The sequence below is a fragment of the Aulonocara stuartgranti genome, assembly GCF_965226115.1.
Source record: "Aulonocara stuartgranti genome assembly, chromosome: 1".
Classification (NCBI taxonomy): domain Eukaryota; kingdom Metazoa; phylum Chordata; class Actinopteri; order Cichliformes; family Cichlidae; genus Aulonocara; species Aulonocara stuartgranti.
This window is the reverse complement of record NC_138939.1, coordinates 12,847,730-12,875,027: the sequence shown is the minus strand read 5'-3', so window position 1 is coordinate 12,875,027 and position 27,298 is coordinate 12,847,730. Positions and strand designations below refer to the sequence as shown.

At 40.6% G+C, this 27,298-nt stretch overlaps 1 protein-coding gene across 2 annotated transcripts in view; it reads left to right on the top strand.

The window, feature by feature from the left end:
* LOC309704169 (transmembrane protein 266-like) overlaps window positions 1-26,070 on the top strand; it is a 50,886-nt gene extending 24,816 nt beyond the window's left edge. For both annotated transcript variants that reach the window (XM_082529196.1, XM_082529197.1), the window contains 8 exons: window positions 11,394-11,548; window positions 12,938-13,011; window positions 14,129-14,185; window positions 15,588-15,726; window positions 18,716-18,831; window positions 19,643-19,838; window positions 24,237-24,299; window positions 24,386-26,070. In XM_082529196.1, coding sequence (XP_082385322.1) covers window positions 11,394-11,548; window positions 12,938-13,011; window positions 14,129-14,185; window positions 15,588-15,726; window positions 18,716-18,831; window positions 19,643-19,838; window positions 24,237-24,299; window positions 24,386-25,026 — 1,441 coding nt within the window. In that variant the 3' untranslated portion in view covers window positions 25,027-26,070. The remainder of the gene's footprint in view (window positions 1-11,393; window positions 11,549-12,937; window positions 13,012-14,128; window positions 14,186-15,587; window positions 15,727-18,715; window positions 18,832-19,642; window positions 19,839-24,236; window positions 24,300-24,385) is intronic.
* The last annotated feature ends 1,228 nt before the right edge of the window (window positions 26,071-27,298 follow it).

The window sequence follows — 27,298 nt, the reverse complement described above, 5'->3', positions numbered from 1 at the left end:
GGGAACACTGACAGCTATATCAACCTGCTAAATGTGCACTGATATCAGAAGGGATGCAGAGCCAAGGGAAGGAGCGCAGAGAATAGCGAGATAATAGCAGACATAAAGCAGAAGTGTAGAGAGACAGAAATGCAGAAATATCTTTGTGTTTGTATTCAAATAGTCTGTCGTGCAAGTTGACCAAAAATTACAAAGGCACTATAACTGTTATTTGGTAAATCAATATTAGGTTGTGAAAAAGCCAAAGACAGTCTGAAAACAACCGGTTTGAGGGGTGACCTTGTCCACTAAATGTGCTTGTCTGCTACTGATTTGGGCCAGGTGGTTCTGTCAGACTGTCAGGGCCGACGGGGTCAGAGAAACAACATTTGCCACTGTTCTGTTGCTTTAATAAGACTCATTAATATACTGCATGTGTCACCAGCAGCGTCTGACTGCGTCCCCTCTGGGCTGGGCTAGTTTTGGCATGACATGAAGTTAAGGACACACACAGTCGCTGAATTCAGCCTATTTGTCATACATATCAAGGATGAGTCTTCAAACCGCCTGTGAACTCTCACCTCTTATTTATCTGTGTTGTGTTGTATCGACTTGCGTGGTCCTTTATCCTGTATAAAGCAGGTGGATGTTATTGATTTTGGACAGATTGTTCCACAGATTTATTGCTTTGCTGACTCATTTTAATATCCTCACATAATAGATTCGATCTTGAATATCTTTTGAGGCACTATAAACACATGAGTTTGCAGGGACTATTTAGGGCTTGTGTGTGTGTGTGGGGAATTGTGCATATATACTAAACTATAATAAATGACCTATTAATTTCACCTGGTTGGGTAAACCTTCTCATGTTTATTGCACATATGTGCATGGTTTATCCTTGTCTTCGAGTTTGAGATATAATATGACTGTCCAGTGCCTCTTAATGGCCCATGGGAGTAATACATTTTATCTTGCTCCATGAGCAAGTTTAGATTTGTGCTTAATGATTCAGTTTTAGCCTGCTATCCATCAGAAAAGGAGCTAGCTTCTCATTTAACTCAATGTATGCCTAGTTCTTTTTGATGTTACTTTATATTTCAAGCTTTGACTTCTTGTTTGAAGAAACTCAAATCTGTCAATTTTGCTTGGTTCCCCTCTGACTACACAATGTGTTGTTTGCCAGCTTACTGGAGATCAGTACAAGCAGTTTTCTTAAACGATGATAATGACTTCATTAGAAGGCAGTATTTGTAAAGGTGAGTTGGTCATTTATTATGAGCATCAATTTTTAAAATATAATAATCATACTGTAAAAAAAAAAAAAAAAATTTAGTAACTTATTTGTGCAGAAAAACATTGAAACACTGTATGTGTATATACCAAAAGTTATCTTTCAGCACTGATCCCTCGATGAGCATTAATAGATGTAACTGTTTAAAATGGCTAAAGTTGCTAAAATTTGTTTTAGCTTATCTAATTTGTCTGTTTCACAGAGCATCTGACGGTGGTGTTACTAGGGTCTGTTGGGATCATGTGCCTCCCTCCAACCAGTGGGTCATCTCCATTATGTTATTGTAAATTTAATAATGTTAATAATGTTAGGTATCCTCCACTGTCATTGCAAACTTTGCACTGTACCCTGCTGTAGTTTAAAGTTTATTAGTCCTTGGTGCACCTCCACTGGCCTGGGACCCCAAGCATTTATTGGCCATGCGTGGTGGCGGCTGGAATAGAGGACAGGGTCTCTATAAAAATTGTATAAAATTGTATAATATACATGGCAAGATTGGAAAAAAAGTTTTTAAAGAAAAATATGCCAATTTATGAGGAAAGCAGGCTTTCTATGGTATCTAAAAGTGATCACCACTGCCATGAAGGGATATACAGTAAAATTTACCAAGATGTGGACCTTGCCTTTAAAAATTGCTTTTAATACTCTTCTTTGTAATTGGCTTGACTTTGGCATAATTGCTGTGATCCATTAAAGCTTGAGAAGACTGTACCCTTTAAAATTGTTGTGAGGATAATATTTCATTTTTCTGCACTTCACTTTACTACTCCCCCTCAAAGAGTTTTATAGTACTTGTAATGTTTTTCTTATTATTATTTTTACCCCCTTGCAGAGGTTTGATGAAGCATGAAATCATTTGATGCACTTTTATGGACCGTCAGATCCTATGGTAAAAGTTTCACGTCCGGAAATCGAGTTTGTTTCCACCAGAGACATGTCTGGATTGACTTGAAGGCATGGAGTAGTTTTTCAAACTATGGCTTACGACGGTGACTTTCACAGACAGGAAACCAGAACCCCCCCCCCCCCCCCCCCCCCCCGTACACACAAGCATCTACTATTTACCTATTTAATAAGATAAATTGGATCACTGAAAAAGATCAGTTGTTCATCTCGATTTTAAACAAAGTATATTGAAATATTGACAACAAAAAACCTGCTGTAGTGTGTGACATGGTTAATTGTCAGTATGTACGGGTGGATTAAAATATGAATGAAAAACAAACGTGGAGTGTTGGCAAAGCAGCTTGCTAAACTTATTACACTTAGAGATTCTCATAGATGCTAATCTGACCCTACACTTGGTCACCTTGCCTGTTTATTAGACTGGACATAATCAGAGGTACCATCCCCTCGCCATTCATTGTCAAAGCTGTCCTTACTAATGTACTAAATGAGTTAAATTTAATCTTGTATACATCATACAAGTTGGCCATGGTGGTTAGCAGGGCAAAGCTGTTACAATCATCTGTTACAAAGATAAATCACTGAAACTGGTTTACTAGCTATGCTATGCTAGCTGTGTTTCTACAAAAAGTGCAGATCGTAACTGATCTCACAGCACTGAGAGCAGACCCAGCGACAACTTGCCTTGCATGTGCAGAAAAAAGAAGGCTCTTACGTTAATGTTGTTAATGATATAACAACATTATATCATTGTCATTGTCAAAGGAAGACCGACACACACTCAAAACAGAGAGAGCTGCAGTCTCTTACGAGATTAAAATAAGCACAGCTTTCAGCCAATAACTGACTCCAGCCACAAGACGGCAGTAATGTAGTGGCTGGATGCACATATTGACAGGTGAGGAGCTTTATGACAGCACTGTCTGAGATGAAAGGAGAGAGACTGCTTTACTTTGGTATATTTTCATTTATTTCTGTTTTTAGATTTGACAAGGCCTTGTTTATCCTTTCAAAACTATACCTTACTTGCATTACTTGAATTGACAAGAATCTATTGTACTTATAATTATTTAATAATTACTTTAAATGAAACAAGTTTGGATAAATTCAGCTTCAGCAAATCATGGTAAAGAAGTTGCATAACGATACAGTCATGTGAAAGGAAAGTTTCGTGCAAACTATATATACCCTTGCTGCTGCTGTTGGACCAGGTGTGTGTTAACACAATGCCACAATTTTCAGTAAATATCCCAGCAAATTCACCTCAAGGCCAGACTGCCCAGAGGAACTGCAAAACCCCCCCATACAAACAAGAGATACATCTCTGACTCATAAAAGAAGAGAAGCTTTTAAAAAAAATTTAATTGCAAAATCTGCTGCAGATTTATTGTCATTGTTTTTTTTGTTTCATTGCTTATATATATATATATATATATATATTAGGGGTGCAACGATACACAAAATTCACGGTTCGGTTCGGTTCGATACTTTGGTGTCACGGTTCGATATTTTTTCGATACAAAAAAATGTTCATGCCTTTTTAATTTGTCATTTATTAAAATTATAAATATATATTTTAACTCAAAAGTGCAGTTTTTAAATTTAACCCTAACCCTTGTGCGCGTTTTTTATTTTGACAGCGAATGCGCACCTGCGGACCACTTATGTGCACCCCTGGTTATTTAGCTCGTCATATTGCAGCCACAGAAATTCTTTTGTCCATGAAACCATAAAGCTGCACTTTCTTTTTGCCTTATAGTCTCATTTGTCATAACTTCTCCGTTTTGTGGTAAGCTTTTCTTTGGCTGTCACTTCTTCACCCCGACCTGTCTTATTTGGCTCAGCAGAACTAAAATATATATACTGCTACTTTTACACACGGACTCACATAAGCTCAGCGATTCTCTGCGCGATCAACCTCTCACATGTTTAAACTTGCTGCGGGAGATTTCACTTGTCATGTTTGCATAGTAAGCTAACGATTAATAAGACGATGTCAGAGGAATTGGTGCACAAATTATCATCACTCACAGATCAGTGCTGTCATTGCAAAGTGAAAGCAAAAAAACAAGCGCAAATTCAAACGCGATTTCAATATGTCACATATTGACAGTGGCTCACCGATGCCAATGACATAATTACCCAGCTACATTTCTGAAAGAATGCAAAAGCATTGACATATATTTTTCCTACAATAGCCCGACGGGCAGGGAAGAGATAGATTTTTGTAGCCCGACTGGAAAGATCGCTAGCTCCGGGACGTCGGGCTAGCGATTTTGCAAGCCCTGTATCTGATTGAGGAATCACTCATCTTTGGAAAAGAGAGTTTATTACAGAGAAATGTCCATCCATCCATCCATCTTCATCCGCTTATCCGAGATCGGGTCGCGGGGGTAGCAGCCTAAGCAAAGAGGTCCAGACCTCCCTCTCCCCAGCCACCTCCTCCAGCTTGTCCGGGGGAATACCAAGGCGTTCCCAGGCCAGCCGAGAGATATAATCTCTCCAGCGTGTCCTGGGTCTGCCCCGGGGCCTCCTCCCGGTGGGACATGCCTGGAACACCTCGCCCAGGAGGCGCCCAGGGGGCATCCTTGCCAGATGCCCGAACCACCTCAGCTGGCTCCTTTCGATGTGGAGCAGCAGCTGCTCTACTCTAAGCCCCTCCCGGATGGCCGAACTTCTCACCCTATCTCTAAGGGAGAGGCCAGCCACCCTTCGGAGGAAGCTCATTTCCGCCGCTTGTATCCGCGATCTCGTTCTTTCGGTCACTACCCACAGCTCGTGGCCATAGGTGAGGGTAGGGACGTAGATCGACCGGTAAATTGAGAGCTTCGCTTTTACACTCAGCTCCCTCTTCACCACGACTGACCGGTGCAGCGTCCGCATTACTGCAGCCGCAGCCCCAATCCGTCTGTCGATCTCCAGCTCCCTTCTCCCATCACTCGCGAACAAGACCCCGAGATACTTGAACTCCTCCACTTGGGGCAGGAACTCATCCCCGACCCGGAGTGGGCACTCCACCCTTTTCCGGCTGAGAACCATGGCCTCAGATTTGGAGGTGCTGATCCTCATTCCCGCTGCGTTACACTCGGCTGCGAACCGCTCCAGTGCGAGCTGGAGGCCCTCACCCGATGAAGCCAACAGAACCACATCATCCGCAAAAATCAGAGATGAGATTCTGAGGCCACCAAAGCGAAAGCCCTCCGCCACTTGGCTGCGCCTAGAAATCCTGTCCATAAAAATTATGAACAGAACCGGAGACAAAGGGCAGCCCTGGCGGAGCCCATCACCCACCGGGAACGAGTCCGACTTATTGCCGGCAATGCGAACCAAGCTCTTGCAACGGTTGTATAGGGATTGAATGGCCCGTAGCAATGGGCCAGACACCCCATACTCGCGCAACACCTCCCACAGGACGCCCCGAGGGACACGGTCGAATGCCTTCTCCAGGTCCACAAAACACATGTAGACTGGTTGGGCAAACTCCCATGCACCCTCAAGTATCCTCGAGAGGACAAAGAGCTGGTCCAGTGTTCCGCGACCAGGACGAAAACCGCATTGTTCCTCCTGTATCCGAGGTTCGACTAGCGGACGAACCCTCCTCTCCAGCACCCTGGCATAGACTTTCCCGGGGAGGCTGAGGAGTGTGATCCCCCTGTAGTTGGAACACACCCTCCGGTCCCCCTTCTTGAAGATGGGGACCACCACCCCGGTCTGCCAGTCCACAGGTACTGCCCCTGATCTCCACGCAACATTGCAGAGACGTGTCAACCAAGACAGCCCTACAACGTCCAGAGCCTTCAGGAACTCGGGGCGGACCTCATCGACACCAGGGGCTCTGCCACCAAGGAGTTGTTTAACTGCCTCAGTGACCTCGCCCCCGGAAATTGGTGGGTCACACCCCTCATCCCCAGACTCTGCTTCCTCCCCGGAAGACGTGTCAGTGGGATTAAGGAGGTCCTCGAAGTATTCCTTCCACCGCCCGACAATTTTCTCAGTCGACGTCAACAGCGCTCCGCCAGCACTATACACAGTGCAGGTAGAGCACCGCTTTCCCCTCCTGAGACGCCTGACGGTTTGCCAGAATCTCTTCGAGGCAGTCCGAAAGTCTTTTTCCATGGCCTCTCCGAACTCCTCCCACACCCGAGTTTTTGCTTCAGCCACTGCCCGAGCCGCATTCCGCTTGGCCTGTCGATACCTGTCGGCTGCCTCCGGAGTCCCACAGGCTAACCAAGCCCGATAGGCCTCCTTCTTCAGCCTGGTGGCTCCCTTCACCTCTGGTGTCCACCATTTGGTTCGGGGATTACCACCACGGCAGGCACCAACCACCTTGCGGCCGCAGCTCAATGCAGCAGCTTCGGCAATGGAGACGCTGAACATGGTCCATTCGGACTCAATGTCCCCAGTCTCCCTCGGAATGCTGTTGAAGCTCTGCCGGAGGTGTGCGTTGAAGATCTCGCGGACTGGGGCCTCTGCTAGACGTTCCCAGCACACCCTCACTACGCGTTTAGGTGCACCAGGTCTGTCCAGCGTCCTCCCCCGCCACCTGATCCAACTCACCACCAGGTGGTGATCAGTTGACAGCTCAGCCCCTCTCTTTACCCGAGTGTCCAGAACATATGGTCGCAGGTCTGGTGATACGATTACAAAATCAGAGAAATGTCTCTTTCCAAAATAAAAGCTATACAATCCGCTTCTTCTGGGCTATATTCTCAGCAGCATAAGGAGAATCACGTGCTAACAGCTGTCTAAATGACTCGGGTAAAGTTAGTAGCATGCTTGTTGTTTTTGTCTTTGCACTAGGATGATGTCGGCGTAAATGTGCAGTCATATTCGTTGTGTTCCCACTAGTGCTTTCAGGTTAATCTCGTTGAAATGACCTTAACGCCACAACACGGCAAATCTCCGTTAACGAGCTACCGCCGATCGCCCCGTGCATGGGGCTAGACGGCCAACACGTTAACGAGCTAACTGCGCTAACACACTAGTTCACACCAATGTAATTAAGCATTGCATGGCACATCCAACATACTGTTTTACTTTAGTCCATGACTCGCTTACCTTCAGGGTCATACGTCACATGAAAACCAAAATAATTCCAAACGCCAGATCTGAATGAGGGTGGGGGAGGTCCATCTTGCAAGGAGAGCTTAACTTCTGTCTCGCTAGCTTGCCCTGCGCTCTTCCTCCTGACTATGCTGTCTGTGTTGAGCGCTCAGTGGATCTGCGCTCGACAGTGCAGCCTAGGCGGAGTAGTCGAACGCAGATTCACTGAGCGCTCAACACAGACAGCATCGTCAGAAGGAAAGTTGATAAAATAAATTACAAATGTTGTATTGTTCGATACATATGTGTACCGAACCGAAAGCACTGTATCGAACGGTTCAATATCGATACGAATATCGTTGCACCCCTAATATATATATATATATATATAGTGGTGGTAGACAAACAGAAGAAGACGGCCGTAGTGATCGATGTAGCGGTTCCGAATGACAGCAATATCAGGAAGAAGGAACACGAGAAGCTGGAGAAATACCAAGGGCTCAGAGAAGAGCTCGAGAGGATGTGGAGGGTGAAGGTAACGGTGGTCCCCGTGGTAATCGGAGCACTAGGTGCGGTGACTCCCAAGCTAGGCGAGTGGCTCCAGCAGATCCCGGGAACAACATCGGAGATCTCTGTCCAGAAGAGCGCAGTCCTGGGAACAGCTAAGATACTGCGCAGGACCCTCAAGCTCCCAGGCCTTTGGTAGAGGACCCGAGCTTGAAGGATAAACCGCCCGCAGGGGCGTGCTGGGTGTTTTTTTTTTTATATATATATATTTTCTTCATTTTTTAACAAATATAGTGATGAAAAGTAAGATCAACCTTCAAACTTTAAAAGAATAGTTGCTTTGCATTGTATACACCTAACATGAGCAGCAGTGCACAGGTTGCTAGAAGAAAAACTTGCATTGCATGGAAGAAACTAACACACAAGGATCAGTGTTTTGGAGATAATATTTGTTTGCTACAAGAGCAAGTTCTGTTTGTCTGTTTTGGTCTTAACTGCAAACAGACCAAGTAAAAAACAGTTCTGTCAACTCAGCTTTCTCTTTTAGCGTCTAGCTCAGTTTCATTATGTTACTTTAGGTTTAACACTTTTTGGGAAGCCTTTTTTGTTCTTATTGTAGTGTACTTAATTGCTATTACATTCACTTCTCTTGTATTCTATTCAGTTCAATTCTTATTTATACAGCGCCAAATGACAACAACCATCACCTCAAGGCGCTTTATACTGTAAGGTAGACCCTACAAAAATAATAATAATATAATAATAAGACTTCTGGAACAACTTACTTAGGACAGATGAGACCAAAGTGAAAATATTTCATATATATAAGGCACAGTGTCATGTTTGGCAAAAACCAAACACAGCATATCAGCTCATACACCTTATACTAGCTGTCAAGCACGGTGGTGCAGGGGTGGTAATGTGAAATTTGAGGCCATTTGTCCACCAGTTGAAGGTTGGCCAAAGTTAGGTCGTGTAACAGGACAATAATCCCAAACACAGCAGCAAAGCTACAACAGAATGGATATAGGTGTAATAGGGCCTTAAGAGAACTGTACATAAATGAATGTCCACCAGCCTCAATGAACTGAAGCAATGTTGTAAAGAAGAGCGAGCAGGAATTCCTCCATAACAATGTAAGAAATGTATAAATTCATGTAGAAAATGATTGCTAACTAACGGTGGTGCTACAGGATATTGAATAATGAAATGTACTTGGCTGTTCACATGTCTGCACAGAATTTTGTTAAAACTTTCTTTCTCTCGTAACTGCATATTTAGCCATGGTAAGTAACAAGGATCAAATCAGTTACACAGGATAAGTGAAATCAACTGTGGGTCCCTGATTGAGTTTGGTCAAGACTGCACAAAAATTTTCTTTAGATAATTTGCTCAGCGTGTCAGATTATGATGTATATTTATGCAAAATCTCCAAAAGCTTAATCAGTTTGTCAATTTCCTATTTTGCACATTGTGAGTTGAGCTCTCTAACTCTGAGAAACTTTATGGCCTTGAAGGTGTTAACACTAACTCCAAAACAACTGAAAGCACATGTATTAAAAATATGCATCACAAATACATCAATATTTTCTTATCGCAGGATGCCCAGGTGTTCTGGAATATAGGCTGATACACATAATGGCATCATACCTGGCATCCACAGAGTCTCTGCAAGACTGGTGGTGCAGATTTTATACCATCTGGAGCTTGCACACTTGTGCCACCCCACCCAGTGCCAAGAAGATGATTGCTATCAGCATGATTATGCCTTTATTACATTAGCCGTGCATTGTTTACAGACTTGTGGCTCTACCCATGCCAGGCTGTAAGGAATACTTTTATGTGAGAAAGCAGTGGGGGGGTGGAGTGATCAGCTCGACAGCTGCTAAAAACATTTTCCTCATTGCTACGTAAACATGCCACTGCGGGAGGAAATTATAAAGAGGGGCCCTCTGAAAATGCTTTTGTTAGGATTTCCTTCTTAAGGGATATTCTTGATTTTACTGTGAATAATAATTTTGCAGGTTCTGTTTCAACACTTGCACTTGATCGGATAATCAAAAATACGTGTGAAGTGAGTATATAGTATACACTATATACTTGCCTCAAAGATTTCTGGTAGTAGATGATAAAAATGGACTTTTATGCTTCAAGTACTCCTAGAGTTCATTAATATCATCCCTTCCAACACAGCATTTAAAAGAAGTAATTTCAAGGATAGACAGAAATTCCTCCAACATTTTAAAACAGGGAACGTGGAGAGTTTAGATATGACTTCTGTGATGAATATAGCAAATTCATTTTGAAGCTATGGTGAAAATGGAGCCATTTTGCCACCGTTGCAGCTCATATTAGTGGCATGCCAAGGAATGAAGACATGATCAGAGGAGGGAAATGCTCTGCCAATGTCTGCCTCTTCTATGCCAGAGCATGGGGAGAAGGGAAAGGTGGTGGGCAGTGCCAACTTTCCATACCAGCTGGAGAGCCGGTGAAAGGCATTGTTTCTCTCAGCTCCTGTCAGCCCTTGTAGTAGCTGATCTGTATGACCATCCCACTATTTCAAAATAGAATTAGGCTATCTCGCCAGACACACTAGTGGCCTAAATGCTGATTTCTTACAGTGAAAATAAAGCTTAGTCTGAAATGTATTGAAATGTTAATCTGTCATTTTATCTTAAACATAAACCAGTCTGTCTGTTTTTAAATTATATGACAGACTATCATTTTCTATACAGTAACATTGATGTTTTATTTAAACCTGTATGCCGTAGCCAAAGAAATAGGCCACAGACACTGGGTTATTAAAATTAATTACATTTTTTTCCCTTCATTCCACACCACATTTAACTTATGTCCCAAGCTAAACATGTGAAATCATTCCTTCTTAGCAGCATCCTCTACAGTGACTCCCTTCATCCCCATATAAAAAAGAGGCCATCAGTATTCCACTCACACTGCTGATGGTCAGAACACTAGTTCACAGAGCTTCACTGTCTTTTTCTCTGTCAATGCTCCCTCTGAGTACACTTTTCTTTGGCCATCACTACCAAACTTTGGCCAGATTTAAACAGACATCACCTTTCATAAGTGTAAACTACCACCCTCTCTTGGCCATGTCGGGGAGTTCAGCTGTTCATATTCATATACCTACTGAAATATAATTACTGGGGTCATGCAATCAGTCACAGAGAGTTCTGCAGTCAGAAATGCAATTCTAAATGGTATATATAAACATGATATGTACACATATCAGTACTTTATTTTGTGCTATTTTTTTAACCTAAATTTTCATTTCTACCGTGTACATTAAACAGTTAAAGTAGATAAAAGGATAAATCTACACAGTCAAAAAGTCAGTGGTTTTGGATCCTGGTTTAGCTCAGTGCATTGAGCGGGTGCCCATGGGCCTGGGTTCGAGACCGACCTGTGGCCCTTTGCCTCTTGTCTTCCCCCTTTTCTCTCTGACCCCGCTTTCCTGTCATTTCTTCACTGAATCTAACAATAAAGTTGATAAAGACCCAAAAAAAAAGGCAGTGGTTTTTATTAAGGGTTCGGTTGTGGTTTTACAAGCTTCTGACTCTGCTTTGGTATTTAAATTAAAATCGTAAATGCTGGTTGAAATTTACGTTGCATTAAAATATCCCCCCCTTCCTTGTCCCTTTAGGTCCAACTGGCTGAAGCCGTGCTGTGGGCGTCGAGTGGCCCTGTGGCAGGTCTGTCTGCTCAGTGCTGGCTTCAATTGCATCCTGGTGGCCTGCGTTATCCTGGTGGTGCTTTTCCTGTCTTTGGAGCTGCTCATAGACACCAAACTCTTACAATGTAAACAGTGTGCTTTTATTTGTCCCGTTTTAGCCGGTACTATTATGTAAGGAAAAATCTGCTGAGCATGCATATTCTTATCCATTAATACACAGTGTGACGTTCATAAAACACTTGGGAGGCATATAGTAGCAGCTCCACTGGAGCAGTGGGGAGTTAAACAGTTTAGTGTCCTCGAGAATTAAACACTGATGCTGTGTCTGCACTGTGCCCTACCTTCTGCTAGGATCACATTAAGGAAATATAGTTTCAGAAATATATAAGGTGTGCCATTATTTTTTTTCATTATTGTTTACACTGGACTTTCTCTATACATCAACCTGGGCAGTCATCGCTGCTTTGCAGCCTAAATGTCTTTAAAGGGAACCCTTTTAAGGTCAAGCAGAAGTATAAGTAATGTAAATAATGCATTTAAAGAAGCTGAAACTATCTTCACTTTACTGAGCTTCAAAAGAAAAGGGCTTCTTCCATATTACTATAAACAGCTATGATATTATAATAGGAGTTATTTTTCTACAGAATAAGCACCTGTACCAGATACTTGATATTTTTACTTATATTGAACTTTCGCTTGTTGTATCTGTGCTTTTGATCAAATAAAGCCTCTCAATATATCTTCCAATAATGCCATTATGAAAATACATGCTGCTGTTTACAAAGACCTAATTTTCCATTAAAATAAATGCATATGACTTAGATTGTGTTTACAGTCATGGTCACATATTGTAGAGTTTACAGTTACACAATACGTGCAACTCCGAAATCTGGCTCTTATACTATTTCACCTCAGTATGTATAGTAATTTATTTAAAAAAAACAAACAAAAACAACAAAAATAACCCCTGTAAAGATCCATTACATTTATTGTAGGTGCCATTGAAACTATTAGTAATTTTCTGTTGAACTTCTTGTGATAATGTCCACATTTAACTGTATTTTGTGCGCATTTTTGCTGTTTGTGTAGTCCTACTACACAAACAACTTGTGGAGCTGGACAATAAATGGTTATGATGGAGAGTGATGGATAGAGGTGATAATGAACCAAGATTCTTGTCAGTGGCAGCAGGCAGCCATCCTCATCGATTACTGGCCAGCGTCCAGCTCTGTTGATACTCGAGTCTCGCTGTGGGGACTGCAGGACTCTAGTCACTTTAGATCTATTGTAATCTAGTTCTCAAGTCCACTACCTGCCCCACAAGAGAAATAGCAGATGGGCAATAACATGGGATTGGGCAAGAGAGTGCAGAAACATATTAGTAGTATAGGAAGTGGGTATGCTGGTAGCACAGTGAGTTAATGGATGGACATGATTACACCAATTAGTTTTCTTACACTGTGCACCTTAAGGACAGTGCAAATAAACATTTATTCTGTTTCCTCTCTAAATAGTTTCCAATGCGTTCCAATTTGCCAGCATTATCCACTGGATCAGCCTTATCATTCTGTCACTCTTCTTCTCAGAGGTAAGATCTGTATATTATTCTCAATTACGTCACATTTTGGTTCCATCATTAACATAATCTCTTTTACTTTCCGAAATCTTTGCTCTTGGGCCAACGTAATAATCACAGAACGTTTAAATTGCAAAGATTCACTAAGATCTCACTTTTCTTGTTCATTTGCAATTAAATTAAACCAGCTAAACTATGTAACACCTCCATATCTGCAAACCAGGTTCAAACCTAAGGGAACTAGAGTAGGTAGTTGCTACCATTTATATTCCAATATTGTCTAGTCTTGATTAAGCTATAGCTTAAAAATGCTACCTTGAAGCAGAATCAGAATTAAATTTAAGCCATTGTTTGATAAAGTAATGTCTTTTCATTACTTTGTGATTATGAAAATAACATAAAGAGGAGAATATGGCCTAGAGGCCTCCACTCCAGTGCAAACCAATTACCCTGACAGCCTCAGCCCCAATGCCCTAACCCAAACTTTAATTACCGGTGAGCCAGCATGAGCAATAATTAAAGCTGAGCTTACAGAGCAGTGGGGATGGGGTTACAGTGATGTGATCCATGCACACAGGGCACCCACTGGCATCACAGAAGAAGAGGTGCACCAGCCAGTCCCCCTGCACCAATCAGAAAACACAATTCTTACATGTGGGCGGAGCAGCTGCTCGTCTCACCTGATACCAGCATTATTGTCTAACATGTGCTCCAGATGATGGATTAGCAGGACCACCTCTAGCTAATTAGAGTGTAAATCAATGTCCCTGCTTAACAGTGTACTGCAGCTAGCCACATTTTCCAGAGCATAAGTAGAATTTGATATGTGTGTATGTGTTTTCGCAAATTTCATGCCATATTTCCATCAACAGAAATAATTATGCAATAACAGATTTACCACAGAGTATTATCAGTGGAAGGTATCATGTAGAGATATTTAATGTAAATGTAATTTATATATTTATTTTTGGATACTTTTCTATTAAGAAGAAAATACTTTCTTTCCCATATATTAGAAAATTAGCAATTTTTGGATGTAAACATGACTTAAAGGAGTCTTTCACATCTATCAGCTTGCTGCCTCAATTATTCATTTCAAAATATCCCTTTATCTCTCTGTGTGCCTCAGACTGTCTTCAGAATTGTTGTTCTTGGGATCTGGGACTACATAGAAAACAAAGTTGAGGTTAGTACTGCTATACCGACAAATCTTCATGTCAGATTTTAGTATATTATGTTTAATTCAGTTTAATCTGAATATTTATTTTTAACGTTTTCTATTTTTATTATTTTTAATTTAGCCTCCGGTTCTTGCATGGTATGACCATACTGACCTTTCCCACTTAAACACTCTTATTGACCTTCTTGATGAAGGTTGATGGAAAGATTGTATAAATAATAACATCAAGGTAAACATGACATTTCTACATGCTAAAAACTCACTAGCTGGAGGTTAACAGAAACACTGGAAACATTTGAAAATAGCTGGTTGTGCCCAAGGTAAGAAAACTATACCAACCATACAAAAATAAATGAGATATAAAAAGGTTGTTAGCAGCACTGACTCATGCTTATGTGACAACTTTTGAACCTTTTGACAGGGCCACAGCCTGCTATCTGTTTTCACCAGTAGTGCTAAGCTGTGTCAGCCAGTTTCTGGTAGACAGATGAGAAGTACGATCAGAACGTTAAATTAAATACATTAAAAACGAAAAATTGATAGCGTGTGGTTATTCTCTTTAATGCAATCTTCTTGTGGAGCAATGCGTCATTTGCGACAGATCAAAATATAGCATCCTTTGCTATTACTAATCTCTCACTGGATGCCCTATTCCAGTTATTTGCTGTCGTGTGTTTGCAGCTGCTGGTATTCCTGCATTAAAATCGATAACCTTTAACTCAATTTAAATTTTTGGGAAAAAAAGGAGTCACAGGGAATTGGTTTTAGTGAATAAAGTGGGTGATATACAATGATTATGTTGGTGTGTCCCAAAAAATTGGGTGCCCTTTATTGCAATCTTACTGAACTTAATGCTGGCAGTATGACACTGGAGGAGGAGTTCATGGGGCACAATTCCATTAATTTTGAAGAAAATGAAGTGCACATTTCTGGCTGTTCTGGGACTTTTTTCATTGAAATCTGCAGCTTCCACATTACACTGAAGGTAGTTTGTTGGAGCCACAGTTTCCTTTCTGTTTGTTTGTTGAGGTCCATGGTGAAAATGCAAGTGCACTGAAAGTAGTTAGAAGTGACTTACGGGGAGCGATCTAAAAGTAGTCGAGAGTCGTAAGAGGTCGCTTTAAGGCATGGTATTTTTATTTTTGTTTGTGATCGCATCTGTTCATGTCAACTGAACCTCAGATAGAATTCAATTAGGTAAATAAGGACTTTACCAAAATGTTAAAATATTCCTCTGAAGCAAAAAACTACATACATCCATGAATAAAATCCACATATAAATATTATATTTGAGTCTCGCTAAATCAAGACCATAGAACTGGGGTCAGGGGTTGAGGGTTAACGGAATGGAGTTATGGCTCGTACGCTGAACTTGTTTTAATTCTGTATTTACTTTTGTCCCAAAAAGGTGTTTGATGGTGCAGTTATTGTGCTGTCCCTGGCCCCAATGGTGGCATCCACAGTGGCCAATGGGCCCAGCAGCCCCTGGGACGCCATCAGCCTCATCATCACACTACGCATTTGGAGGGTCAAGAGGATCATTGATGGTAAGGCAGACAAAAACTCTTTTTCCATCAAAATCCAGACTCAATTTCCAGAAATTTGAAAGTGACACATAAAATTCACACAGCATGCCAGTGGTCTTCTTCTTTTTTTTTTTCAAAGGGGTCACACAGATGCAGCTAAGTGACCCCATTCTTTCCATGATTATACAAATTATTTGTGATTCAGAACAATACAGCTATTGATCATTCCTCAGAGTAAATTGCTTCCACTCTGCTACTCTAACTTGTATTGATTGCAAGCGTCTAGCTAAGTAGATTCACAGAAGCCATAATGAATATAGTGGTTGTTCTCTCCTATGCTAATATAGACTGGTTCGATATCCGCTCAGAGGTCACCCTCATGACGGATCTCTGAATGCATACAGGATGAGGTGCATGCAGAGCACATAGGAATTCAGTGTACAGTTTGTCCACGTCCAGTATTTTAATGTAAATATGTGTCTGTTGTTTTCTACAAAGCTTTAATACAGAGTTTAGGGAAACACACACCCACACATTCTATTTCTTTTTTTTTTTTGTTAACATTAACGTGCAGCTGCTCACGTGATTTCTAGGGAGGGAACATGTGATTTTCCTGGCGCACCTCAAACTACTAGGGAAAAAAAGTGAACACAACCCAAAAAATATAAAGTTAAAGGACTGGCTCAGTTATCACATGACAGTCATCAAATCTTTGGAAAAAAGAGTTTGAGATATAAAGTGGCAAAGTTTGTGCAAGAGTGAATTTCACCACAATTTGTCATGATCATCAGGTAATGTTAATCTCTCAAACTTTGAAATTAGTTCTCTAGAAACAAAACAACCAAAAAACAGAAAAAAATCTCCATCATTATCAGTTTGACTCACCAGCGCTTGAACACTGCTTAACAATGAACCAGGAAGGTTAAGTTGCTATTTTTTCATGCTGAATGTAAGCTAGAGGTTGGTCTAAATCACTGAATATGAATTATCTATACTTTATTATAAATGCCTAATAAGATGTTTTTGATTTTCTGCATTGACCTCTGATACCAAAATTTGTAGTACAGATAAACGTCTGTAAAATACAAATCCAACAAGCTATTATGCAACACCTTGAGCAAAGCATATGTATATAGTGTGTACATAATATATAATGAAATGTAATTAAAAAAAAGAAATGTAACTTTTGGGTGTAGCAGATTGGAGAGAGAGTTGATTTTATGGCTTCAATACACAAGGGATCTGTGAAACATGTGAGTGGAGAAAGTGCAGCAAGGAATCTGTGAGTATTGTGGATGTTTTCATGCACTGATTGTGTTAAAATGCACTTATTCTACATCATGTAACCTGACATACAGTCTAGAAAAGTCTAGAAAATGTGTTTATTTTTCATGCATTCACCAATTCCATGCAAGGCACTGGCCTGCCTTTAGGTTCAGTGCCTGGGACACTGGGACAGAGGCCAGGGCAATCAAACCACCACCAACACTGGACTCTGAGAAGTTGTTGGATTAATTGTGGTGTGAATTACACTGTTGTGCAAGTGCTGGCAGAAACTGTCACCACAGCTGTGGCACACACATGCACGCACAGACACTATAATCACATAACCAACCCTGCTAAACTTGTAAATGCACAGTGCCACACAAATGTATTGCATTGTGTAGCTAAATAATTGAAGCTCTGATTGAGCTTTTCATGCTGGTTTGATTTCTGACTGAACTGACCCCATCTAATGTCTTCTCCTGTTTGATGTGTGTGCGCGTGCGCAACATTACTATAAATAGATACAAGGAGCATGTGGCGATGGCTGTGTGCTTTGCTCAGCTACTCTCTGTAGCAAAAGGCCTAGTTTCATTGTCATCTCAGCATGTTCAGAAAAATCCTAGTGTGTCCTTGTGACTAGGACCCATAGAATTAATGATTATATTTGACAAGTTTATGCCACTCATTGCAGGATACGCAGCATTAGCATGTGTGATATCATGTGGCAGACTTACAAATGTGACAAAAAAAGGTGTAAAAGACTGATTGTCTTCCAACTGTGTTGACAGCAGCAGTCCACAATTATTCTCACCATTCTTTTTTTAGGTTCCTTCATGTCCTACTCCACAAAGTGTGTCATGTATAAATAAAATACAAATTATAGGAAGAGCTGTTACTGACTGACAGAAAAGCAAGAGTTATTAAAGGTCAAATAAAGTATTCTAGCAACACTCCAGCAATAAACTCTTATTAGATGAAGATGAAGTAGAAGGTGATCGTCTGCTGGCCATGCAAAAGTACACATTCAGAAAATTCTATCAGAAAAACATTGAAACATACCACACATGCCACAATAGCAGCATTTATTTAAAGAATCTTAAAGCTTCACATTTCTGTTTTTATCACATTAAGTGATGCAAACAGACTGAGTATTCATGTCTGTGACATTTTTACAATATATGTGCGCTTGATTCATTTTCTAATTACTGCTCACTGTTCTGCTCAGGATAAGTTGGAGAAGGGTAGATTGATGCAAGACATTAACCACAAGTGTCTGAATGTCAGGCCAAAATACCTGTGTTTTTTGGTGTTCTTTGAAGACCCTCGCATCTAAAGTGGTTTCCAGGACCACAATGGAGTTGTGTCTTTACTTTAAGGTGCTGTTTTTGTAAAGGTCCAGTGACATGTTTGCACTGAATATAGGCTGAGAATGTACTTACACTTTATGACTCATTAAGTCAGATCAAAATCTTTTGCATCTAGTTTCATTCTTTAGTATTCAGTATAGTGTTACTAATTGCATTAATAAAGGTTGTGTGTGTGATGACAGAGTTCTTAGGAACAAATGACACAGGGTCAAGAAATATCTCTGCCCTCTGACCTTGATGTGCTTGATGTAAATTGCCTTAACTAACTGAACCAGCTCTGTTACCTGTGACACTTTTGTTAGTAAGTCTTAATGCCTCTTTATACATTACAAATATTTTCAGCCCATTCTCGTTCTCACCCTTCTCTCCAATTTTAGCGTATGTGTTACAAGTCAAAGTTGAAATGGAACTGGAGATCCAGCAGTGTGAGAAGACCAAGGCTGTGAGAGAGGAGCAGCTGGAGCGTCTCACTCAGATTTGTCAGGAGCAGGCTGTGAGTACCAACACATCTGAGATTTACTTTGCATTACTTACTTTTAATTGATGTGGAAAGGTTTTCTAATGGCGACTTTACAGTACAAAACTTTGATGGTCTCATTTTCTGTAGTAGTGCCTGTGTAAAACTCGAAGGACATTAACTGACAAGAATAGAGCTTTAAAAGCACCTTGGATGCAGGCACAATAATTTGTGTTGGCTAATAGCGCATGTAGTCATACTGCATTGTATTGCAATGAAGAACATTTATTTTAACTTTAGACGCCATGGATCTAGCTGTCCTTATTAAACTCTTTACTGCACTAAAGGACTGATTAAGGATACACGTTGTTCTTGGTCACATAAGCGACTGTAAGTTGATCTCTCACCAGAAGAGGGCAGCAAAACATCACAAACATGTTTCCTGCTTACCTGATTCGGATCAGCGGAAGAAAATGGAAACACACTCTGACACTCCCACAATTATGATGAAGACAGTTACCAAATTCTGGTTCTTTAAAAAAAAGGAGACAGTATTTCACAGTATCTGTATAAAAAATGTTTGCTTGTTTCTACTTTTGTGTATTCCAGAAACATGCTTTCTTTTCCTGTTTTTTCTCTTATTCCTGCACCACCTCATCCTTCCCTGTCCTCTCTCTTCCCTTTCTTCTATTTTGTTTTTGTCTCGTTTTGCTGTTCTCCAAATTTTTTATCGGGCTTCAATTTTCACGTTCCTGCACTTTCTCAAACTACTTGCTCACCCTTTTCTACAACCCCCTGTGACTTTCCATATTTATTTGTGTTTTTCCTCTTCATATTTATTCTTAAGTTTGAGATCAGGCAACTGAGGGCACATCTGGCCCAGCAGGACCTGGACCTTGCAGCAGAGCGTGAAGCAGCCATGCAGATCCACCATGTTTGGGACAAACAGGGCAGGAATTTTCAGGTTGTGGAAGGTTTGCCTCCTGGGGAGTCTGACGATGAGGGTGGTCAGAGAAACCCCAGGGAGCCACATGTCACTTCAGGTATAGCATAGCTTTTAAAACTGAGCTTATATCAACTGAAGGGTGTTTGAATTGGTTATAAAAGATGAATTAAAAAACTGAAAATGACTGAATCAAAGACTAAAATCTGTAACTTCAAAAAATAGCACAGTGGTTAGCACTGTTGCTTCATAGCAAAAAGATCTGAAATCACAGGCTGGCTGGTGAATTTTTGCGTGGACCTTGTTCTCCCCGTGCCAGCATGGCTCTGGCTTCTTCCCACAGTCCAAAGATATGTATATTAGGATAATTGGGACTTCTAAATTGGCTTTAGGTATGAATGCTAGTGTCAATGGTTGTATCTTCATCTGCCCTGCAACAGACTGGTGAACATTCCATGCTGTGTAGTCAAATGTTTGTGCATGCTGGAGGTATTTTCCCTCTTTGTTTTGATCAGCTTTGAGGGTCATTACTCGAAAAAAGTAAAATAAAGTAAAATAAAGTAAAAAAAAATTGTTATGCATATTATAAAGAACACTCCTCTTAAAGTTGTGCAGTATGTTACTTAATTACACCCAAGAGAAAGACTTACGTTAACGTTACTTTCATCTTATTCTGTAAAATGACCTGAAACTCATTGTCTTATAATTATCAATTAACAATATAAACCTTTAGCACTCACCAAGCTTTAAAATCACTCTGGGTTCTTGGCTAGCTTAGAGTTAGCACGCTGCGCTTGTGAAGATCTGAAGTTGTGTTAACAGTATGATGCAGTTGTTTTTGTCCTGGAGCAGTCTCCACTTTACCATCATTCTCTCATACTTTTGTGCAATAAAATTAAAAGTAATGTCCATTCCATGATGTAGACTGCTCCAATATTTTTCATCTCTACTACGAACTGAAATCAGCTGATCGTTGCGAGAATGCAAGAACCGATAAGTGGGATCAATAGGCAGGCAGACTAACGATTCCAAGGAATTGGACTGCTGGGAACCAGTTCTCTACAAAAACCAGTTCTTGATTCTCATCCATGCTTAGACTCTGAACTGGACATGCATGGATGGATGAATGGATTGATTGGTTATATACCCTACCAGGTGCAAATTTTGTTTGAGGAAACAGTGTAACAAACCAGAAGAGAGGTGCAACATAAAGTATGTACATAATTATGTGGAACAAAAAGTCTGTTACACGGTAGCATCAGGTGAACTGAATGCCAGAGCAGTGTACACTTAATCTGGAGCAGTACCCCTGGAGCATCTTTGAGGCCAAGCTCTTAGCCCTTCCATGCTCACATGCAATACCCATCTGACCGCAGGCGCTCTGGGATCAATGCGGGGGCAAAAAAGCTTTTAGCATCTGGTGAATCCTGGAGAAAACAAGTATGTTCACTGACACTACGTCAGGTTGCATGGCTTCTGTCATGCCCCAACTATCTCTCTTACTGCCCCCCTCATGGCAAGGCCAGCGGAGCAATCCCAAACTGACTGGGCTGTTTCAGGTACAGAGTGTTCTGTGCATTGGGCCTTGTTAGTAGGGAGTCGGCTCCTGTCAACATCTGTTCCCCTTCACCTGCAAACCACAATAGGGCACCAAGAGGCTCCATGGTGGCCACAATATTACCCCGAGGGCATAGTGGGAAATCTGGCACACAGAAACAAGTGGGGCTTTTTACAGAAACATGGTCACTGGGATGAGCACTTAGACCACAAAGCTCAAGTCAAGTCAGGTGAACTCAATTCAAGCTTATTTGTTTTACACACAATGTTTCAGCTGGCTTCTCACCCTCCACATGGAGAGCCATTAAACCTCCAAGCACTCATAAAAGGCAAGAATAAGCTATATATCAGGAGTGTGATGATTTTGACACCTACATGTACTCTGAATGCTGCAATAGTACAGAAACAGTAAAACAAAAGGTGGATCAACATTCTTGATTGTAGTGAGCATTTTTAAAAAACCCTACTGTGACTATTAAAAGAAATGCTTAAGTTAGATATTACACTAAAAGAGCACAGGTCTTTCTATTTCAAACCCAATTTTGTTACCTAATCTTAACCAAACCGAGACTGAAAGACAAACATTCAAAGAATAAGTCTAATGCAGTTTCATTCACTACATGTCCTTCCTTATAAAGACCTGCCTTAATTTCAGGATGAAATGCATGAAGGCATATTTTTTCCTATCATAGGATAGGTGGGCATCTTGTGGTCGAGTTGAGTATTGCAAAAAAAAACAACTGAAAATGGGTGGAAATGGGAACAAAATGACACACAAGCTGGAAAAACCTTTACTCAACTCTTCTTAAGTCAAGAACTTATAACGTTACAATTCAGTTTTTGCCTCCCAGGGTTACCATAAGGTTACAATAAGAGGCTGGCGAGCATTACAAACAAATTGATATCAGTGATGACATTAGATAAAAACTCATGGGATCACCATATAGTATTGTACATTGTATAGAGAGACCACTAATGTCTCTAAAGAATTTTGAGCACAAAAAATGCACAAAATATCAGATATTCTGTTGTTGAGTCCAGATGACAGACGGACACTTTTAAATTCTTCTTGTACTTCTTTCGGGTGTTCTGCTTTGGGGTCACTGGAGCAGCTCATCTGCTTCCATCTCAGTCTTTCCCTAGCATCCTCTTCTGTCACACCAACCCTCTGGATGTTCTCCGTCACTGCATCCTTGAATCTTCTCAGTGGTCTTCGACTGATCTTCCCCGTCCTTTGTCTGTTATATACACTTTATTTAGCCTTACCTCTCTGACTTTGTCTTTAATGCAATCAACCTAAGCTGTCCCTCTAATGACACTTTTAGTTAGCGTGGCTAAAAGGTCTCTATAGACAGGTGTTGGACACTAACTCTTCAGAAACATTGTGTTATAAAATCAAAAGTCATATGTTCCAAATCTAAAGTTATCTTTAATTTTTATATGTCACCATTAGTTTCCATAATTGTTCTGTTTCCCAGGATCTGTCCCAACTATTTCACCTGTGGTTTATTGCTTGGTATGGTAAAATAATTTTATAGTTGTAGTTTGAACTAAAAGAACCTCGGCATGTCACCTCTCCTTTTCCACAGAGATGACGACTTGGTAACTTGACTGTCACAGAAAGAAGAGGAGAGTCTTTATGTATGCTGGACTGCGCATTCTTTTTTCTTAAGACTCATGTGTTATTAATTGTGGAGTGATTGTCTCAGCCTTGTTTTAGTGAGTGCAATGCTTCCTCTCCAGGGGTGGCTCAGGGATTAATATTTTAGACTGAAAAATAAATGAAATTACCCATCAGAGTCTGCAGCATGTCCCGCGGGACAGGGGCTAGCACTCAGGGTACTCTGGGTTCGCACTCAGCCAGCGGACAGTGAGCTTAAGACCAATCAAGCGAACAGAAGAGCACAGCAGATCACAGTTATTCACCATGCACACTGAGGCAGGCTAGACTGGAGGGCTCAGAGCCTGAACAAAGAGCTCCTAGACTCTCTCACTCTCCCCCATTTCTCTAATCCCTGAAACCAACCCCACCCTGTCTCTGTCCCAGTTTATTCCTAGTACACTAAGGTTTGGCTAATGCACAAATGTAGCAGTGCGTGATCCAGGCCACTTGTCTATAAAGCACCTGTGGCCTGGGGCAGAAGTCATCTCTGTCAATATTCTGTTGTAAACATACAAGATATTTTCCATTTGGACTAGTTTGCACTATGAACATTGACATGGACCAAGGTTTGGACAAATAGGTGTGTAATCCAAACCCAGTGACTTACACATGATTATTAGGATGTGTCCGTTAAAGTGTATTTAATCCTAATCTCACACTACTGTAAGATAATTATACTTTTGATTCCATTTTATATTCATAATAGTTAAAAAGTGTTTACAGTACTGTTAGTAACAACAGTAATTAGATTTGTTTAGTTTGTTTAGTTATCATGTCAACTATACATGAGAGGATACAAAACACTGTATGACAGGCAAGAAAAACTGGGCCTGGCATCTTTTAGCAAATAGATTATATATACTTGCCCTAACATATACTGGACGTGTCCATGCCCCAGCATCCAATTGGTTGGTTTAGTGCTATGCAGAGGTTTGCAGACACACATGCACATGCTGTAGTTGTGATATACATTCACTGGCATTTCATTCGCCTGTTTGTGACATAGATTTAATAAGGTGTTGGAAACATTTCTCGGAAATGTTTTTCCATAGGGATATGACAGCATCACATAGTTAACCATCCACGAATCTCCTGTTGCACAGCAAGCCAAAGAAACAAACAAAGAGGATGGTTAAAAAGTACGGATGAGTGGAAGTAAGAATGCAACCAGAAAAATTGATTCTGAAAAAAATATTCATGCATGTTTCAGTATTTTAATTTAGAAATCAGCTGAAACAAAAATAACTGTCATTGTTTTATTCTCTATTTTTAACTCAGATCCAGTTGTACGTGATGACATGAACAACTACATCAGCCAATATTACAGTGAAGCAAGCAGCGGTAAGTGACAGTAGCAAATAAAAAAAGCCATATTTGTATGGATGTCTTTATCTGCATATACTTTTTCTAAACACGTGTCTGTCAAGATGCTGGGGCTTCTGGCTTAGGTGCGCGGGTCATCACAACAGCAGCCATTGACGTTCACCTACCCACCAGTACAAACGTCATCCAGTCAAATCCTATGCTTGCTATGGAGCGGGTGGGCAGCGCTGTAAGTGATGCCTCCACCAGCATATCACGGTCCAGTGGCAGCCTCACAGCCCGCCCCCACAGCCTGAGTAGCCATACTCCGGGTTCATCAATGACAGACTGCAGCAGCAGCGCAGCTCAGGACTTCAGTCTGAGCTACAGCTCCCATCGCTGCTGCCCCCCTTCCTTCTCAGGCCAGGACCCCTGCAAGGACCCCAGCATGGTGGTGCAGGAGCTACTCTCCTCCCTCTCTGAGGACTCCTGCCTTGCTCAAAAGGGCCTAGTAGTAGACCCTGTCAACCTCAAGCTTCCCAGTCCAACTGGCTCAGAAAATGCCAGCCCCGAACTGGACAACAGAATAAACATTTTCAATCGCAGGAACCAAGAGGAGAGACGGGGCCGGGGAAGGGGTTGTGTGCTGTTGCAGACCAAGCCACTGATCCACCTGCAGGGCAGCAGCACTGAGCCGTCACTGGAGGAGAAGTACCGGCTACTGGGACCAGCTGACTCACCTCTAGGGCATATGTCTGATACATAAGCAAGCGTTATTTACACAGGAACAGAAGCTTTTACTCTTTTTATTTTTTACTGCCATCCCATTTGGCATATATCTGAACTTTTGTGACAGATCAAACCTCATGAGAGGGACCACACAAGATTTGAAAATTGGATTCATCTGTTACTGAGTAAATCGAGACTTAGCCAATTCAGAGCAAGCTCAAGCCTTAGCTTCTAGCTAACAGCGATGCTCCTTGAGTTGTTGTTTTCAGCTGTCATTAGTAGAAATTAAAAATGATCATTTTTAGGCCCTTTGGCATCCTGTCTAACCTCCCCTGTTTCTCCTTAATAGATTTTTGAAATCCAAAAAACCCCAGATATAGCACAACAAAGACAATACCACCCTATCAAAGGGGCATGTGTTTTTGGACACATTCTTCATCAGGAATTCTCACTTTGAATAGGTCCTAAATGCACTGAACTTTACGTGAATTAAAACCAGCAAAGGGCCATTCAAGCCTATACTGAACAAAAACATAAATGCTGAGCAGTGTTGCCATCTTAGACACTGCTCTTGAGAATTTCAAGCAGTAAAAGGAGTGTTTTCTATTGCTTTTTGTTGTTGTTCTGTTTCTTTTCAGTTTTATTTTCAAGTTTAAACATTAATTATGCTGTTCTTTGTTTAAACAGCCACAGGGTAAATACTGTAAGACTGGCTAAACTATTGAAAAGCCAATTTTCTACCTTTGCCTTTTTGTCACCTGTTTGATTTAAAGACCATGGACCATCATCAAAATTTATTAAATAGCAGTTTTGTTTTCAGAAGTTGTTAGTAGGGTATATTTGTGTGGTTGAAATGAAACGGTAACTGACTGGGCTCTTCACATGGAACTAGACTGGAGTGCTTGTAGCATGAACCTTTAAAAGAAATGTGCCATAAACGGTGAGCAAATTCTTTGCACTTTAATGTTTACAGACACTTTTGTAAACTTCATATGGAGGAAGTCATTGCCAAATGAAGGTGTTGTCAATTGAATGAAAATAGCAAAAAATAAAAGATAGTATTTCTTTAACTGCTCTTAGATCACTGACTCTTGTGAATTTATGATGTTAAATGATTTAAAGGTGTACCAAAGATACTTCACCAGGATAAAACATAATTGAACCGTGTGATTACTCTTATCAAAGATGTTCTTTTCACACGCTTCTTGCTGCACACGCCACTGTCACGTTGTTTCATTAGCGTCATCTTCTTATTTGCATATGATTTTGAAAAATTTTAATTATTTAAGGTTATTAACATTGGACCTGTCACAACAACCACTAATTGGTGAAGTCACTGTAAGTGTGTCGTGAGAGGAGACATCCCCCCTAATTACCCTCCCGTATCATTAATTCAGAAGATAAACTGCTGTTACATTCTGTTGCTTGTCAAATGTTTACAAGTATCCAGAGAATGTTTTAATTGTTAATAACGATTATGGTTGTAGTTACACTATCGACACAAGTTTTCAGAGTTCAGTATTTAATTTGCAAAACGGACTTTGAGGATTGGTATTACTATTCTTTTTTAATTAATTCATAAATGAGACTGTATCTATCTATTACACATTACAATATATTATTACAATAATAAGATAATAAGGTTAATATCAGTTTTAATTTCTAAGAAATCTCGATCTTTCTCTCTTTTTGAAGAGCAAAGAATACAGAGTAACAAAACCACAGACCAGTCTTATGGACATAGATGGTAGAAAAGTGTTCATCTTAGACCAAATAAGTGTCGATGTAGTGAGTAGGGCGCATTCAAAATGTGAAATTTAGAAATAAATAGAATAACTTTATTGTCTTAAAGCTGGAATCATTAATTCAGAAGATAAACTATCGAACTATTTGAAAGCTATATGTAGCTATAAGTAACTATAACTGTAACTATAAGTAACAAAGAAGTTACTTTATACATTTCTTAAGTTCATATATATATTTAAAAAAAGCTATTTTGCAATAGTTGCTCCATGTAGCCATAACTGTTTCAATTTCTTAAATAAGACTCACACATTAAATAATCATGGATACATTGTACCTAAACAATAAACAATACAGAGCTGCACAATTCAAGCATTGTCACTTGAGAAAAAAATGGCATGAATTGAGCTTAGTAAGAAAAAAATGTCTGGAAAAAAAAAAGCTTCAGCAGCCAACTGTGTTTTTTTTTAAACAGCTGACATGTAATGTGATAACCTGAATCTGCAACTTATTAGACATTACCAGACTCATCACATCAGTCTACTTCACAAAAACAACAATGCCTA